Raw genomic sequence first — 16,354 nt, 5'->3', positions numbered from 1 at the left:
CCAGACTGGCTCAATCTGTACTCCTTTTTCTGGAGCCATATGGCAACCCTATGTAGCGGAAAGGTATTATTTTTAGGCACCATAGCGATCTGGTGTCTAGCACATGTCAAACTCTGCCTTAATGAATATAGGTGATATATATTTGCATACCTTAGAGGCAGTGAGAACATATTTATCTCATGCATATTCATCAGAAATATTCTGAAAACCTGACTGACTGTGGGGGAGGGAAGAGGATGTCTGAGGACTGTTTGAGCAGTACTGCATTAAGCCAGTTCTCTGACCTGACCTAGTGGGCACTAACCAATCAGGTTTACAGAATATTTCATGAAATTCATGAATATGCATGAGGTTGATTTCCATTGCATTCAAATTTATCTCATGCATATTCATTGTGGATATCCTGAAAACCTGACTCGCCTAAGACACATTTAGAACCACTGTACATTAGGCAATGAATGTGGCCTTTGCTTGACACCTACTGCTGTTATTTGCATGAAGTTGGTTTATTGTAATAGATAATTACAACACATACAGTATTAGGATTACAAAGGGTGGTTTTGGACAGTGTTTCTTTCCATTTACCTTTTTCAGCTGTACGAAAGAATATTCCAGGTCTATGCGGGTGTTGAATTCATCTTCATACCTGAAAATTGAAAATGTGACAGTGATTTATAAGGCAGGATGATTGGGTGTAAAGATATTAAAATACATTCTTAGCTTTTACTACTATGTTAGACCAACTGGGCATGTCCCGGGAGTAGGGGGCAGGGGATATTTTCATTTTTGCATTTTTCTTGAGTGTTTTTATCTGACAGAATCCACTGAGTCCTGAAAATGGTTAACAGATGAAACATTTTCATTGCCTGTTACCAGGGCTGTTAGAAACAGTGATAACTGAATAATAATAATTCTTGTGTGCAGTGCTTTTTTTGTGCCGGTATGCGCCGGTACGGTGTACCGGCACCTTTTTAAACTAGTTGTTCTCAGCTGACAGCACTCTCACGGAAGTCCGAGTCTCCCGCTAAGCAGCTCCGCTGTGGCGGCGGCTGAATTGAAGTTCAACTGTAGCTTAGTTACCATACCAACCTCCTATCAGCTTCGGCAGGCAGGCCCAGCAACAGCACGCACCTGACAGCAGGGCTGGCCCAAGCTCCTAGATGCCAGCCAATGGGGGGGGGGGGTGTCCTCTGGCCTGCCACCTGCTCAGTGCCTTCCCACAATGCTGCACGCACCGGCGTGCGTGCGCTTTACACCTCGGCTCCTCTCAATGTCACGACGCCCCTGCGGCACCCTGTGCACCACGAGTGCCAGTGGTAGTAGCCGCGTCTCCTCGAAACAGTCCTCCGGCGCCGGGTCACATGGTGTTTACTTGGCTCCTCGCTCCTCTCTGTCCCAGCTGATTGCCTGACTCAGACTGACTGCCCTTCGGAAGCTTCCGCCTGGCCTTCCTGCACTGGCTGCTAGTGCACTCTCTCCACTCCTTCACCCCTGCCAGCCACCAGTCGGGACCCCAGAGCAGAAGGGAAGAATCTTTTTCTTCACTTCAGTTCTTCTTGCCAGGTAATGGCCCCGCGGCACAGATCTTTTATTTATTTAAATTGCATTTGATTTTCTGCTGCTGCAATCAGTGCACTGCTGCTAGAAGTTTGATGACAAGAGCAGCAAGCTGCAGCCAGGGTGGGGGTGGGGGTGGGTGGGAGGTTTACGGGGTCATAATGTGAAAAGGAAGGGGGGGCAAGAACACTACTCTGGTGGATGGGAGAGAAAGAGAGCATGATGATGATGGATGGAGCATGGAGGAGGGGACAGACAGAGGGGAGGATGGCGCTGAAAATCATGAGAGAAGGAAGGGCAGACCAGACACTGGATGGAAAGGGGCAGAGAGAGAGGGGAGTATACACAGAACGCAGGGAGAGAACGGGCAGACACCTATGCGGCTGGATGGAAAGGGGCAGAGAGAGGGGGTGCCAAGGGAATCGCTGGGTGGGTATGGATGGCTGGAGGGGGGCAGGGAAGCGAAGGGAATCACTGGGTGGGTATGGATGGCTGGAGGGGGGCAGGGAAGCGAAGGGAATCACTGGGTGGGTATGGATGGCTGGAGGAGGGGAGGCAGGGGAGCAAAGGGAATCGCTGGGTGGGTATGGATGGCTGGAAGAGGGGGCAGGGGAGCCAAAGGAATTGCTGGGTGGGTATGGATGGCTGGAGGGGGGGCAGGGGAGCTAAGGGAATCGCTGGGTGGGTATGGATGGCTGGAGGGGGGCAGGGGAGTGAAGGATGGCTGGAGGATGGGGGCAGGGGAGCAAAGGGAATCGCTGGGTGGGTATGGATGGCTGGAGGGGGGCAGAGGAGCCAAGGGAATCGCTGGGTGGGTATGGATGGCTGGAGGAGGGGGGCAGGGGAGTGAAGGATGGCTGGAGGAGGGGGGCAGGGGAGCAAAGGGAATCGCTGGGTGGGTATGGATGGCTGGAGGGGGGCAGAGGAGCCAAGGGAATCGCTGGGTGGGTATGGATGGCTGGTGGGGGCAGGGGAGCCAAGGGAATCGCTGGGTGGGTATGGAGGAGGACCCAGCTTTTACTTATGGATGTAGGGCAAGAAATGAAGAAGAAAGGAGGAAAGTAAAGAAATGGAAAGGAAGCCCTGGAAACGGAGTTAAGGGAACAGAAAGAGAGCAGCAGAATCAGAGACTGGGACCAATATGGAAAGAAAAACAAAGTCACCAGACAACAAAGGTAGAAAAAAATCATTTTATTTTCATTTTAGTGTTTGAAATATGTCCAATTTGAGAATTTACATGAGCTGTCTTATTTTGCAGAAATTATTTGTAATGAAAAAAAAAATCACATTTTTTTTCTCCTATATTAGTATAATATTTTCAGTGATGTCTGTTTATATGCGCCATAGCTGGTATAAGGGGTGTGGTTAATGTGGGTGTGGCAATCATAGGTGTGGGGCCATATGTGGTGATCAGCACCTTTTTTTCTACAAAAAAAGCACTGCTTGTGTGAGTGGGAGAGCAGAAATATGTTGTCTCCCTGGTACTGTTTTGCAGTGCTGATAACTTGACTCTGAAAGAAAGTGGGGGAGGAGATTACAATGGACCATATAGTAAACCCTTCTGCCAGGAAGAGAGGAGTAGGAGAGATTTAATCTGGAAATGAATCACATTTAAATATTTCAGTATTTCTGACTTATGTAATATCATCAGTGTATGCCCTGTGGTACAAGAAAAATTCCAGGGTCCCAATTTCCTTAACCCTAAACAGCACCAATTTAAGAGTCTATTGTACCAATGTGCGTTAGCATACATTAACACATATGAATTTGAGTTAAATGCATAGTCTGTAAATAAACTGCACTGAGAAGAATAAGGCTTGCATATTTAATATGTATTTACATAATATTAATGTGTATTTAACATGTTAATACAAATTGGAACAAGGCCCTAGGTTTGAGCATGAGAAGAATAATTGACTTGCTCACTGTCATAAACCCTCTCATTCAATTATAGTCTGCCAAAAGTTAGGTGCCAATTCAGCATGTAACGTCCATGCTACATTGGCAGTTACACATCAAAATGCTGCTGAAATGGCAGGTATGCTTATAAGTGCACTTAGGTGCTATTCTGTAATTTCTACTGTGTAATTGCAAGGTGTTCATGTAGGAGAGGCATGAGTAGGTCATAAAAGCATAAGCATTGCTATAATGGGCCAGACTGAAGGCCCCTCAAGCCCAGCATCCTGTTTCCAACAATGGTCAATCCAGATCACAAGTACCTGGCAAGATCCCAGAACAGTAAAACAGATTTTATGCCTCTTATCCTAGAATAAGCAGTGGATTTTCCCAAGTCCATCTTAATAATGGCTTATGGACTTTTCTTTTAGGAAAGTATCCAAACCTATTTTAAACCCTGCTAAGCTAACTGCTTTTACCACATTTTCTGGCAACAAATTTCAGCAATTAATTACAAGTTGAGTGAAGAAATATTTTCTCTGGTTTGTTTTACATTTACTACTTAGTAGTTTCATTATGTGCCCCCTAGTCCTAATATTTTTTGAAAGAGTAAACAAGCAATTCACATCTAACCATTTCACTCCACTTATGGAATACTATCAGTTGCATGGGCAGGATGCCACATTTAGGTGCATGCATTTACACTGGTTATTGACATAGCATAAAATGTTGGTGCTTAACTTCCGACACGCCAATATTCTCTAATGGATTTGGCGTACAAATTTGCCATTATAGAATGCTAGCATAGTGCTCAGATTATTGGCACCTAACTTTTAACACACTTTATAGAATTGCTCTCATAGTGAATGGTGGTTGTTAAGTTTTGATTGGAAAGAGCCCATAGACCTCACTTAATGGCAAGCATGCTATTTAAAGGTAATGGTAAAAAGCAGTGGTGGCCCTACCAGTCCAACTGAGGCGGAGGCCTCAGGCAGCACTAATGATGGAGCAGCATCTTTCCCCCTTCCTTCCTCAACTCCCCTCCACAGCCTACCTTCTTTTTTTGTTTTTCTAAAGTCAGAGGCAGCAGTGATCCCCATACACAGCCCTGCCACTGGCACCGGCATCTCCTGTACTTTGGCCTGCCTCTCGGATGTAATTTTCTGTTTCTTCTGAGGCAGGCCACAGTACAAAGGAGATGGCGGTGGCAGCGCAGCGTATGGGGATCGCTGCCACCTCCGACTTTTGAAAACAACAACAAAAAAAGAGGGTAGACTCGGGCGGGGGGAGAGATTCTAGACCGCGGATGGAGGGTGAGAAGGAGTTAGCAGGGGGGGTTGCGATACTGGGGGGCCAGGGCGCCATTTCATCCTTACCTCAAGTGGCAAATTGCCTTAGGCCACCCCTGGTAAAAAGTAATGTTTTTGATATACCATCTTTCTGTGGTACAATCAAAGTGGTTTACATATTGCAGTTTGGCACTTTCTCTGTCTCTAGTGGGCTCACAATCTAAGTTTTTGTACCTGGCACAATGGAGGGTTAAGGACTAGATTCTATGTATCGCACTTAAAAATTTGGTGCCCAAATGAAATTCGCGTAAATGTATTCTATAATGTATGTCTTAATTTAGGCGTACTTTATAGAGTAAGCCTAAATGTCCACATTATGTATAGAATACACCAAGCGCTGGTTCATGTGATTAAATTTAGTCGTGGCAATTACACCAAGTAAACCCTGGTGTAAATCCTGACGCCTACATTAGGTATGGAGTGGGTGTATTCTTTATCTTTAGATATGCCCACAACCCTCATTCCACGCCCATGGCCATGCCTCCTTTTTTAAGTATGCAACTTATATTTACGCGCACCGCGTTACAGAATACCCTTAGCAAGTAGTGTGCATACATTATAATTAATGGCAATTAGTGCTGATAACTGGTTGTTAACATCCAATTATCAGCACTGATTAGCTTGTTAACCAATTAGTTTATATGCATTGTTATGGAATATGTTTGATTTCCGCTCTGAAATCTTGGCACAATATGTAGAATCCCAGGGTAAGTGACTTGCCCAGGATCTCTAGGAGCTGCAATGGGTTCTCAGCTCTCATAGTGAATGGTGGTTGTAAGTTTTGAGCCAGTGTTTCCAGGTTCTTTGTTATGTGTTCTGACTTGGACATGAGAGGAGCTTTTTTGCTAAAATGTATTTTCGATGGGAGATGATTGTTAAAGGAATAAGGTCAAGTCAGCAAGATGCCTCTAAAACAAAGAATCAGGCCTGGAGAGTTTATCACTTTTGCATGTAATATTTAATAAAAATGAATCAGTTATGAGAGAATTCAATTCAAGGATTTGTGCTTTGGATAGAGGGCTGCATATAAGGAAATGAATCAGGCTGGGAGAGGTTTAAAAAACAAAATAATATGGGCTGAGAACTTCGATTAGAGATGTAAATGAGGCGGGTTGGGTGATGTCTCTATTTCAAAAATAGACTAAGGTGAGGCTAATAGGAGTTTGTAAGTTTTCTGTAAATAGACTGTTTAGGCCTGATTTGTATGAATCAGCTCTCCTCTATTAATTCAATCCTGCTATTTCCATAGCCAGGAGTTCTTCAGCTCCATTAAAGACAATTTTCAAAGGTATTTACCTTGTGAGAAAATTGCCCTGTTCAGAACAGCTAAATATAGTTGACTAATTTTACAAGGTGGATATATTTAGTCACTGTATGGACACATACTTTGAGTCTTTGGGGAAAAAATACTTAATAGATAGGGCTCATCGTAAGCATTTCCAGGAGAGTAACTTGGTCTGGAGGGAAGCTGCTTTTGTACTGAATATTCCAATAGATGCATATAGTTTCATAAGAACATAAGTGTTGCCATACTAGGACAGACCGAAGGTCTATCAAGCCCAGTATCCTGTTTTCAGCAGTGCTCAATCCAGGTCACAAGTACCTGGCAAGATCCCAGAACAGTAAAACAGATTTTATGCTGCTTATCCTAGAAATCAGCAGTGGATTTTTCCAAGTCCATCTTAATACTGGCTGTTTTATTTTAGTAAATTATCCAACCCTTTTTTAAACCCTGCTAAGCTAACTTCTTTTATCACATTCTCTGGCAATGAATTCCGGAGTTTAATTACACATTGAGTGAAGAAAATTTTCTCCGGTTTGTTTTAAATGTACTACTTAGTAACTTCTTTGCGTGCCCCCCAGGTCTTGTATTTTTGGAAAGAGTAAACAAGCGATTCAAGTCTACCCGTTCCACTGCACTCAGTATTTTATAGACCTCTATCATATCGCCCCTCAGCAGTCTCTTCTCCAAGCTGAAGAACCTAGCTGCTTTAGCCTTTCCTCATGGGGAAGTTATCCCATCCCCTTTATCATTCTCGTCGCTCTTTCTCCTTCATAACCCCAGCTGCAGATATAGGAGGGGCAGATAACTAAGTCCCTCATAAGAATCAGAAGTTTGTAGACTAAAATAATGTTAGCGGACATCATTCATTGCATTTCCACTGTAATCCTACAGGAGTGGAAGCATGGCCTACTGGTAATACGATGTAAACACAGAAGAATACAAGTCTTCGCACACTCAAAATCACAAAGGACACAGTGAAGATGACACAAGAATATGGTCTCTAGACAATGTTTAAAAAGTCCACATTTATTGTGTAGCTCAAAAGTCCAGATCTATTGTGTAGCTCAAAGTTGAAAATAAAAAGTTGACCAACTGTATCGCACAATGCTCATAAAGCAACACTTTACGTTTTAGAGAAGGCAACTCTTGATTGCTGATCTTGCAAGGTGTTGCTTTTTGAGCACTGTGCGATACAGTTAGGTGGCTTTTTTATTTTCCCGCCAAATGAGAGGGTTTTCCATTTGTAGTTCCATGTACAAGGTTTTTGTTTGATAGTATTTCAATAGACACGTGGTTGTTCCATAGACACTCTTAAAAGACTGCAAAGACTCCTGAGGCAGGCCAGTTGGCGAAAACACTGTCGTGTCGAGTCTTTTGAGCTACACAAATAATCTAAACTTTTTGAGTCTATTGGTTATAGCAGCAGGCTGAGATCCAGGGAGTACAGGGCTCAGATCCTGCTTCTCCCATTAACACTTGTGGAGATCTTTGACAAAGTTACTTTGGGAGCCTTTTACTCAGATGTATAGCTAGGTGGGGCACCAGGGGCATGACCACACCCCCAAATGGACTTCCGATGGTGCTGGCACCTATTTTTCAGCAGTCTGTCGTGCCTGCGTAGTGTGTGCACACACCTATGCAGTCCACTCTCTGCTTCCCTTGTCGTCACAACTTAGCTATGCTTCTGCTTTTACTATAGTGTGTTAAGCACTTACCTCCTAATTAGCGCATAAATTTACATACTCTGTAAGGTCAGTTGCGAGTGCAGCTTAAATTAATAATTGTTTATGTTTATTAGGCTAGATATACTGCAAATTCCAAACATACTAGGATCTCAGCGGTGTACATGCAAAAATTAAAAACATATAAATAAAAATAGAAAAGAATGCCATTAAGCATAGGAGAGAGGACAAATCAGTCAATTAGAGGAGCAATAGTAAAAACAAACCCTGCATAGCAGATCCCGACTCACAACTGTAAGGGACTTATTGAAACGCTGACTGAAAGAAATGCGCTTTCAGAAGAGTTTTAAATTTGGTTGTTAATTGAAACCAATTAGCAGTTGTGCACCCCAGCTGCCCTTATGGGCTCTTTTACTAAGCTGTGGTAGTATTTTTAGCTCAAAGTAGAAATCAGCTGGCGGTAAATGCTGATTTCTACTGCGAGCTAAAACTCCTACCGCGGCTTACTAAAAGAGCTCATTCGTTTTCTATTCCAGAACTTTTATGTGCAAATTCAATTACGCAGAACTTCTGGTGGGGGGGGGGGGGGGCATGGACAGGCTGGGGCACATTTAGGAGTAAAGCATGCAGGTTATGGAATACAAGGAGTTACGCGTCTTACCACCAACAGTTGTGTGTCAGCACTCACACCAGCCTTTGATGTTGCTCAAGTGCTTGCGCCTAAAGTTAGATACAAAACTGCGAATTTACGCTAATATTCTGTAATTGCAATTCTGTGTGGAACTGCTGTTATATGCTGGTATATTGGTGTATAAGGTATTAATTGTGACTATTTTATTTTTACTTATTTTTTTTCTGTGTGTTGTCAGAAAATTATGGATGACAGACAGAGTCGGAGTCTTCTTGAGTCAGAGAGTTGTGGTACATATTTTAAAACAATTTTAATACCTTGGTGGTCTATATGTTTTTTTATTGTACATTATATTTTACACATCACTTTATTGTATTGTATATCTTTTCATTTCATTTTTATTTTATTGCATATATGGGTTACAGAGTAATAGGGGAATTTGAAAGTACTGAATCTTTTCTTAATATTTTTCCTATATTCTCCTTTGTTATGAGAATTGGAACTACTAATTGTAGTGGACTTGAACTGAATAATTTCTGGGGAGGGGAGGTTTCATGATAGCATTGTGCTTATTATTTCAATCAGTTTTTTTGTACAAGTTTAGCTTCATTTGTCTTTATTTGAAATTTCATAAATAAAAAAATGTTCTAAAAATGGAATAATCTTATCAATGGGGTGGAGCTAGGGTGGGGGCGGGGCTACTGTGGGAGTGGGGCTACAGTAGGGCGGGGCTAGGATGGGGCCCCACCAAATTGGTCTGCATAGGGCCCCGCACTTGCTAAGACCGGCCTTGCTTCTTGCTGCCTGCTTCCGGGTCTGTCCTTCCCTGCTCCTGCGTGCCACCCGGGCCCCAGATGATTGTATTAGTGTGATAGCACGTTAATGCAATGATCGGGATCCTGACTCCCAGCACGGACAGGAGCAGGAGAGGACAGACTGTGGGAGCAGGCACACAGGAAGCTGCTTGCTGGTGTGGGTCCTCCCCCTTGGAGGCATAGACAAAATGGTGTGGGGGCAGCAGTGGGAGTGGGAGGGGGGGGGGGCGGTGGGAGTGGGAGGGTGGCCTTCAGCAGTCCGGTTCTGCCCTGGGCCCAGCCATGTCTCTCGGCAGCCCTGCTCATGCCCTGCCTATACTGTAGAACCTGCCTTGCGTCTTACTTGCAACTAAATATATTCCATAACAATGCACATAAATTAATAAGGACCCTGTTTACAAAGGCACCCTAGCAAATTAGCATGCTCTAACCATGAAGATGCACATAATATTCCTGTGGGCATCTACATGGTTAGCACGTGCTAAAACGTTAGTGCGCCTTTGTAAACAGGACATTAGTTAACAAGCTAATCAGCACTGGTAATTGGATGTCAACAAGCAATTAGCACTAATTGGCATTAATTCAGATTTACGCACACAACCTGCTAAGTATATTCTTTAATCTGGTGTGCTTAAATTCTAAGTCGCATACTTGAAAAGGGGGCATAGTTATGGGCGTAGAATGGGCGGGGTGTGGGTGTTTCTACAATCTATGTGCATTATTACAGAATGCACCCGCTCTGTGTCTTATTTAGGCATCAGGATTTATACCAAATAACATGTGGCCTAAATGGATGTGACAAAATTTGGTTGCGTAGAGAGCTGCTTGGCGTATTCTATACACAGTGTGGAACTTTAAGCCGATTCTATAACATATAGGCGTACTTTAGAGAATATGTCTAGGCGTATTTCTTTTCTACTTGGATTTTTCAGGTGCCATATATAGAATCTAGCCCAGTAACCCCTAAATTCTAGAAATGGCAGTTTTTAAATTGCGTGTGCAAATGTGGGCACATTCCCAATTTCCACACTCAATTTACTAGAATAACAAGCGACTTAGCGCCAATAATTGGAATTGTAACAAGCAAATCATTTGGTGCTAATTGGCTAATTTAGGCACAGATTCTGCGCGGGTACAGAAATGGATGCGGCTATGTGAGGGTCATGTGTGGATCAGGGACGTTCCTTTAATTTACATGCCTAATTTATGTATGGGGATTTACAACAGGGTTTCGTTAGTGTAAATGGTCGTGCCTAAAAATAGTCATGGTTACCAGTGCTAAGCGCTATTCTGTAAAGGCTGCCTAACTTTGAGCACCATTTATAGAATAACAGCGCCTTTGTGGCGCAAATGTTTTAGCCATTATTTATGGAATTTAGTCCTAAGCTCTTAGACTACCGCTAGCACTTACATTTAGGTGCTAAGGTTATAGAATTGGAGCAGAGGTTTTCAACCCAGTCCTCACAGCACACCCAACCAGTCGAGGTTTTCAGGATATCCCCATGGGGATATCCTGAAAACCCTGACTGGCTGGGTGTGCCCTGAGGACTGGGTTGAAAACCTCTGAATTGGAGGTTGGGGGCAATTCTATAACTAGGTGCAACAATTTAGGAGCCCACTATACGCAGGTCTTGAGACTCTTCTAAATGTCAGCTCCACCCATGCTGCACCCATGTGATCACCTCCTTTGATTTACATGAGTAACATAGTAGATGACAGCAGAAAAAGACCTGCACGGTCCATTCAGTCTGCCCAACAAGATAAACTCATATGTGCTACTTTGTGTACACCTTACCTTGATTTGTATGTGCCATTTTCAGGGCACAGACTGTAGAAGTCTGCCCAGCACTAGCCCCGCCTCCCAACCACCAGCCCCGCCTCCCACCACCGACTCTGCCACCCAAGCTCGGCTAAGCTTCTGAGGATCCATTCCTTCCGAACAGGATTCCTTTATGTTTATCCCATGCATGTTTGAATTCCGTTACCGTTTTCATCTCCACCACCTCCCGCGGGAGAGCATTCCAAGCATCCACCACTCTCTCCGTGAAAAAATACGCTTCTTGCCTGTAATCCACTGCTGCTGCAATAGTTTGGCAGGACTTATCTCAAACATTTAGTGTGATTTGAATAAAAGGATTCTGCAGCTTCAATTTGAGATGAAAAGTTTGGCAACCAGACCACTAAACTAAAGTGGGACCTCCCCCACCTGGGCCTGCTTAATCTGGACCCATTATTTTACCCTCAGAATCCCTCTCAATTCAGGAGTGCCCAAAATTGGGCTGCTACATATTTGGGACACCTCATCCACTCTGTACCTTAAAAAGGCTGGCAAAAGACAGTTCCAGATAGTCTAGGAGATTCCCCCCCCCCCCCCCCCCCCCCAAAAAAAAAATATAGCCAACTAGAAGCAGAGTGGTGGCCTAATGGTTAGTGCAGCAGGCTTTGATCCTGGTAACCTGGGTTCAATTCCCAGCACTGCCCTTGTGACCTTGGGCAATTCACTTAACCCTCCATTGCCACAGATACAAAAGCTTAGATTATGAGCCCCCTAAGGACAAAGAAAGTACCTGTGACTAATGTGCACAGTGTTGTGTACATCTAGTAATGCTATAGAAATGATTAGTAGTAAATATCCTTTTCTGTATAGCTTTAAGATCAAGAAAATATCAAAAGTATGCAAGTATACCCCCCCCCCCCATAATATTAGCGTGCGAAGAGTGCAGCGTTTCAAAATGAGTGGGGATGCCAAACACAATGCAAATGACCCCTTCCTGAACATAGTGAATGAGCTTGATCAATATTTGAGGTGCTCAGCCATCAGCACTCTCTGATACCTACAGAGCTGGCTTAGTGTAAACAGAGACAGATGACCACCTACAGATTCCTTCAGCTCTCCACCCTGTTAAGGAATTTATGCCTGTTTCACCAGCCTACATTTTAAAGATTAGCTTGTGTGAGAAATGTCTGCCATTCCAGTTTTTCTAGCTTTTCATTTTGATTCCTAAATCCTTCCATCAGCACAATGGGACCGTGCTTAATTACATCTTTATTTAAGCACAGGCAGCAAAGTGTAAGCCTGAACTCCAGGCTACAGTGGAATCATCCTGGGCTGATACAGCTGTGTTTTGCATTTTGAACATCAATGGCTTCTGGTCATTAAAGACCAGGGGCCCGGCCCAATAGCCAAAGGATTTATGCTACTAACTTTGAGAGAGATTATCCTAACTGGGCCCAGGGCTGAGTGCCTAAATTTATACTCAAAATTTCACTGAACTCCTAAATTTAGGAGCTTAAAAGTGGCAGAGCAGGAAAAAAAACTTAGAAATAAATAAATAATTTATGAGCCTGTTGCTGAAAATTAGTGCTAAGCTTCTTTTTTTTCCTGCTCTAAATCCCACATTTTCCCACCCATTAGCAGGCTCATAAATCCAGGCAAATGAATGGGAGGAGCCTCACAAATGCAGCAGCATAGACAGAATAGTGAAGCACAAGAACTAAGAATTAAGAACATAAGAATAACTATACTGGGTAAAACCAATGGTCCATCTAGCCCAGTATCCTGCTTCCAACAATGGCCAATCCAGGTCATAAGTACCTGTCAGAAACTCAGTAGCAACATTACATGCTACCAATCCCAGGACAAACAGTGGCTTCCCCCATGTCCATCTTAATAACAGACCCAGATATGCTAACCACTGTTAGTTGATGCTAATTTGCACACGAAACGGACTTATGCCCCTATTTTATAAATAGTGAACTTAACTTCTCTCGCAAACAAATGCAAAGGAGGGCTGATGTGGAAAGGGGATGGGCGTGTCAGATTCTATTGGTGTTCCGACTATTCTTGCACACACTTTATAAAATAATAGAATTTATGTGCCATCTTTTACGTCAGCCCTAAACACGGTGTAAGTGGTTGCGCCTAAAATTTGGTGCATGACCTGGAATGTTGTTCTGTGCATAAATATTGGCCTTGCAAAACTACCTTGCGCAGAAATTTTTTGTGTGACTGATATTTATGTGCAGAAGAACATTCCAGTTCATGTGCAAGATGTGTGCTGGCATTTTTGTTTTTGTTCAGACACACACAGTGATGTTTACCCCTGTTCTGTCTTTTAAAGTTGTAGGCATGAAACTGGCATTAAGTCGCTGGACCTGGTGATAATTTTCTGTGCTGAGCATGCGTTGAAACGCTGTTTATTTCTGTGCCTTTTGAAGAATTAGCTAATGGAGGAGTAGCCTAGTGTTAGTGCAGCAGCCTTTGATCCTGGTAAACTAAGTTCAATTCTCACTGTAGCTCCTTGTGACTCTGGGCAAGTCACTTCACCCTCCATTGCCCCAGGTACAAAATCAATACCTGTATATAATATGCAAACTGCTTTGATTGTGACCACAGAAAGGCAGTATATCAAGTCCCATCCCCTTTCCCTTATTACTTACTTATTCTAATATTGTGTGCACCCATGTCTACTGCGTGAGTTAGCTAGTGAGGTGAACTCCTTTCTGCATTATGCGGCCAGTAATGTGCACGCAGAACGCTCATTAACCGCATACCTTTGCCTGTGGTAGCTTTCTGTATTGGCCTGTCAGTTAGAGAAATGCTAGGACTGGGGGCATGCAATGAAGCTACAAAGTAGTAAATTTAAACTGAATTGGAGAAAATATGTCTTCACTCAACGTGTAATTAAACTCTGGAATTCGTTACCAGAGAATGTGGTAAAGGCAGTTATCTTAGCGGGGTTTAAAGGAAAAGTCCATAGACCATTATTAAAATGGACTTGAGGAAAATCCACTGCTTATTTCTGGGATAAGCAGCATAAAATGTATTGAACTTTTTTGGGATCTTACCAGGTATTGTGACCTGGATTGGCCACTGTCGAAAACAGGATGCTGGGCTTGTTGGACCTTTGGTCTGTCCCAGTAGTGTGGCAATACTAATGTACTTATGTAATGTTTCCTATTGTCTTCAACAGCTGTCTGCCCCAACCTCTACTAGGAGGAGGGGGTATTATGGAAAAGATGAGGGCCATGTATGCTGTGTGCTCCTCTGTGCTGATGCATATTAAGACAGCAAGCAGCCATTAAATACAGCAGGCGCGGTTGAACTTACCGATTCGCAAACAGTGACCAATGCATAAAAGGAATCGCATACAAATGAGATTCACAGAAATTCTGCGAGAGAAAGCGCCTAGTGCATACACCGGATAGTCTATCAGTAAGTGTCCATGTTCTGTGCATGCCCAGAATTAGCTGCTGCACGCTCTGCTGGGTGGGCTCAGATCCTGTCTGTGCCAAATCTGGGGGTTCACTTTGTGCCTGTGCCTAGGCTGGGTGGGGGGGGGGGGGGGTGATTGGGAAGCAGAGGCTGAAGGAGAGAAGAGAACTGGACTGGGATCAGCCCGGAGTGGCCCGCGTGGCTACCAGATATGAGAAGGGCTTCTCTCAGACAGTGGCTGTGTTTTATATGGCTTGTGGCAGTTCCCCCACCCCCACACACTCTTGGGTTATCCGCTTCCTCCAGATCTGTGGGGGTGTTCTTTGTTCACAGTCCCAGGCTCGGGATCAGTTACACGAGGACAGCTCCTGACCTGCTATAAAATTTTGCACGTTAAAAGTAGGCTCTCCATTCTGTGCATTGCATGAAATGCTCATTTTAATACTGATGAGCTTGTTGTAATATATTTACATTGCATTATCAATAGCTGCTACGGTGAATGGTTAAAGACATGCAGAACCCCTTTGTGCATTAAACGCTAAATAATGTTTGCTTTTGACTGGCTATAACTGGTCTAAAGCAAATGTTGCAAGCACGGTATGCTTTGAGCATCTCCCCCTCAGTGTTTACAATGCCCTGTCTCTTCATCCAGACTAGCTCTAACTAGCAGTGTTGGTGGGGAGAGAGGTGTGGATCCCAGAGATGATGGGATAAGGAGTAAGCCACAGTGTTAAAGAAGGGAGTCTCCCTTTCAGAACAAACATCCCTCTATTGTGAACCCATGATTACAGCTTCCTCCTGACTGTGGGAAGGAGAAAGTAGGAAGAAAAAGAAAAACAGTTGCAAGGTGATTTTGTTTAGGTAGTTTTATCCAGTCTTTACAATAAATCATTTCATTTGTTGATTGAAAAGCCAGTTTAAATTAAGCACTTTCAGGTCTGTCTTCAAACTAATTTACATTTGTAACTTCCAAAGTCACATGGATAAGTCATTGCTTTCAAAATCTTGCCCTCAAAATGGATACCTTATAGCAGTGGTTCCCAAGCCTGGTCCTGGAGGCACCCCAGCCAGTCAGGTTTTCAGGATATCCACAAAGAATATTCATGAGAGAGATTTTCTTGCACTGGAACCACTGCTTTATAGATAGATATGTTAATTTGTGAACAAAGTGTGGATATAGCAGGATGGGATTAGAGACATGCTGAGGATGGGACTTTGGCTCTCAGATTGCCTGATATTCAGCCACCATCCAGAGAACTTATTCATTAGCTTTGTATGCTTCATACAGGTAACTTATCATATCAAGTTAGGACTGCATAGTCCGCAGTCTGACTTACATAGAGAGGCTGGTTTAACTTATAATAGGGACCCCAAGGAAACGCAATGGGAGCCTATTCTATAAAGACCTTTAATATGTTCATGTGTTTGACATCCTGCTCAATATTGACCCCTTTTGGGTCAATATTCAAACACTGAGATCAGCATGTTTTTTAAATGGTAGCCATGGTATTTAAATCTATTCTGTGTATTCAGTGACACTGTCCCAGTAGCATAGTTATGTGGGGCCACTGGGGCCTGAGCCCCCCCCCCCCCCCAAAAAAAAGTTGCTGTGGGCCCCTAGTTTGGCTGGCTGGGGTCCCCAACCCCCGCCTTCTGAAGCCTTCGTCCAGCACTGGTCTCTGGCGCTGCCGCATTGCCTGCCCTGCTCTCTCTTCCCCTGACATCCAGCACACTCCTTTTAGTGAAATTGAGAGTTTCACTAAAAGAAGCGTGCCGGACGTGAGGGGAAGAGAGAGCAGCACAGGCAATGTGGTGGCGCCAGAGACCAGCGCTGGACGAAGGCTTCAGCTGGTGGGGGTTGGGGACTGAAACTGAAAGAAGCCAAGAGAGTGATACGTCTGGCAAAAGCGCAAGCGGAAGAACA

General features: G+C 43.8%; 1 protein-coding gene across 1 annotated transcript in view; it reads right to left on the bottom strand.

The window, feature by feature from the left end:
- The window catches only part of LOC115466749 (keratin, type II cytoskeletal 80-like), a 73,061-nt gene that overhangs the window by 30,736 nt on the left and 25,971 nt on the right, over nt 1-16,354 (bottom strand). The window contains 1 exon segment of the mRNA XM_030198218.1: nt 586-646. Coding sequence (XP_030054078.1) covers nt 586-646 — 61 coding nt within the window.

This window comes from Microcaecilia unicolor, chromosome 3, assembly GCF_901765095.1.
Source record: "Microcaecilia unicolor chromosome 3, aMicUni1.1, whole genome shotgun sequence".
Taxonomy (NCBI): Eukaryota; Metazoa; Chordata; class Amphibia; order Gymnophiona; family Siphonopidae; genus Microcaecilia; species Microcaecilia unicolor.
The sequence above is the reverse complement of the archived record's forward strand: the minus strand, read 5'-3'. Positions and strand labels throughout refer to the sequence as shown.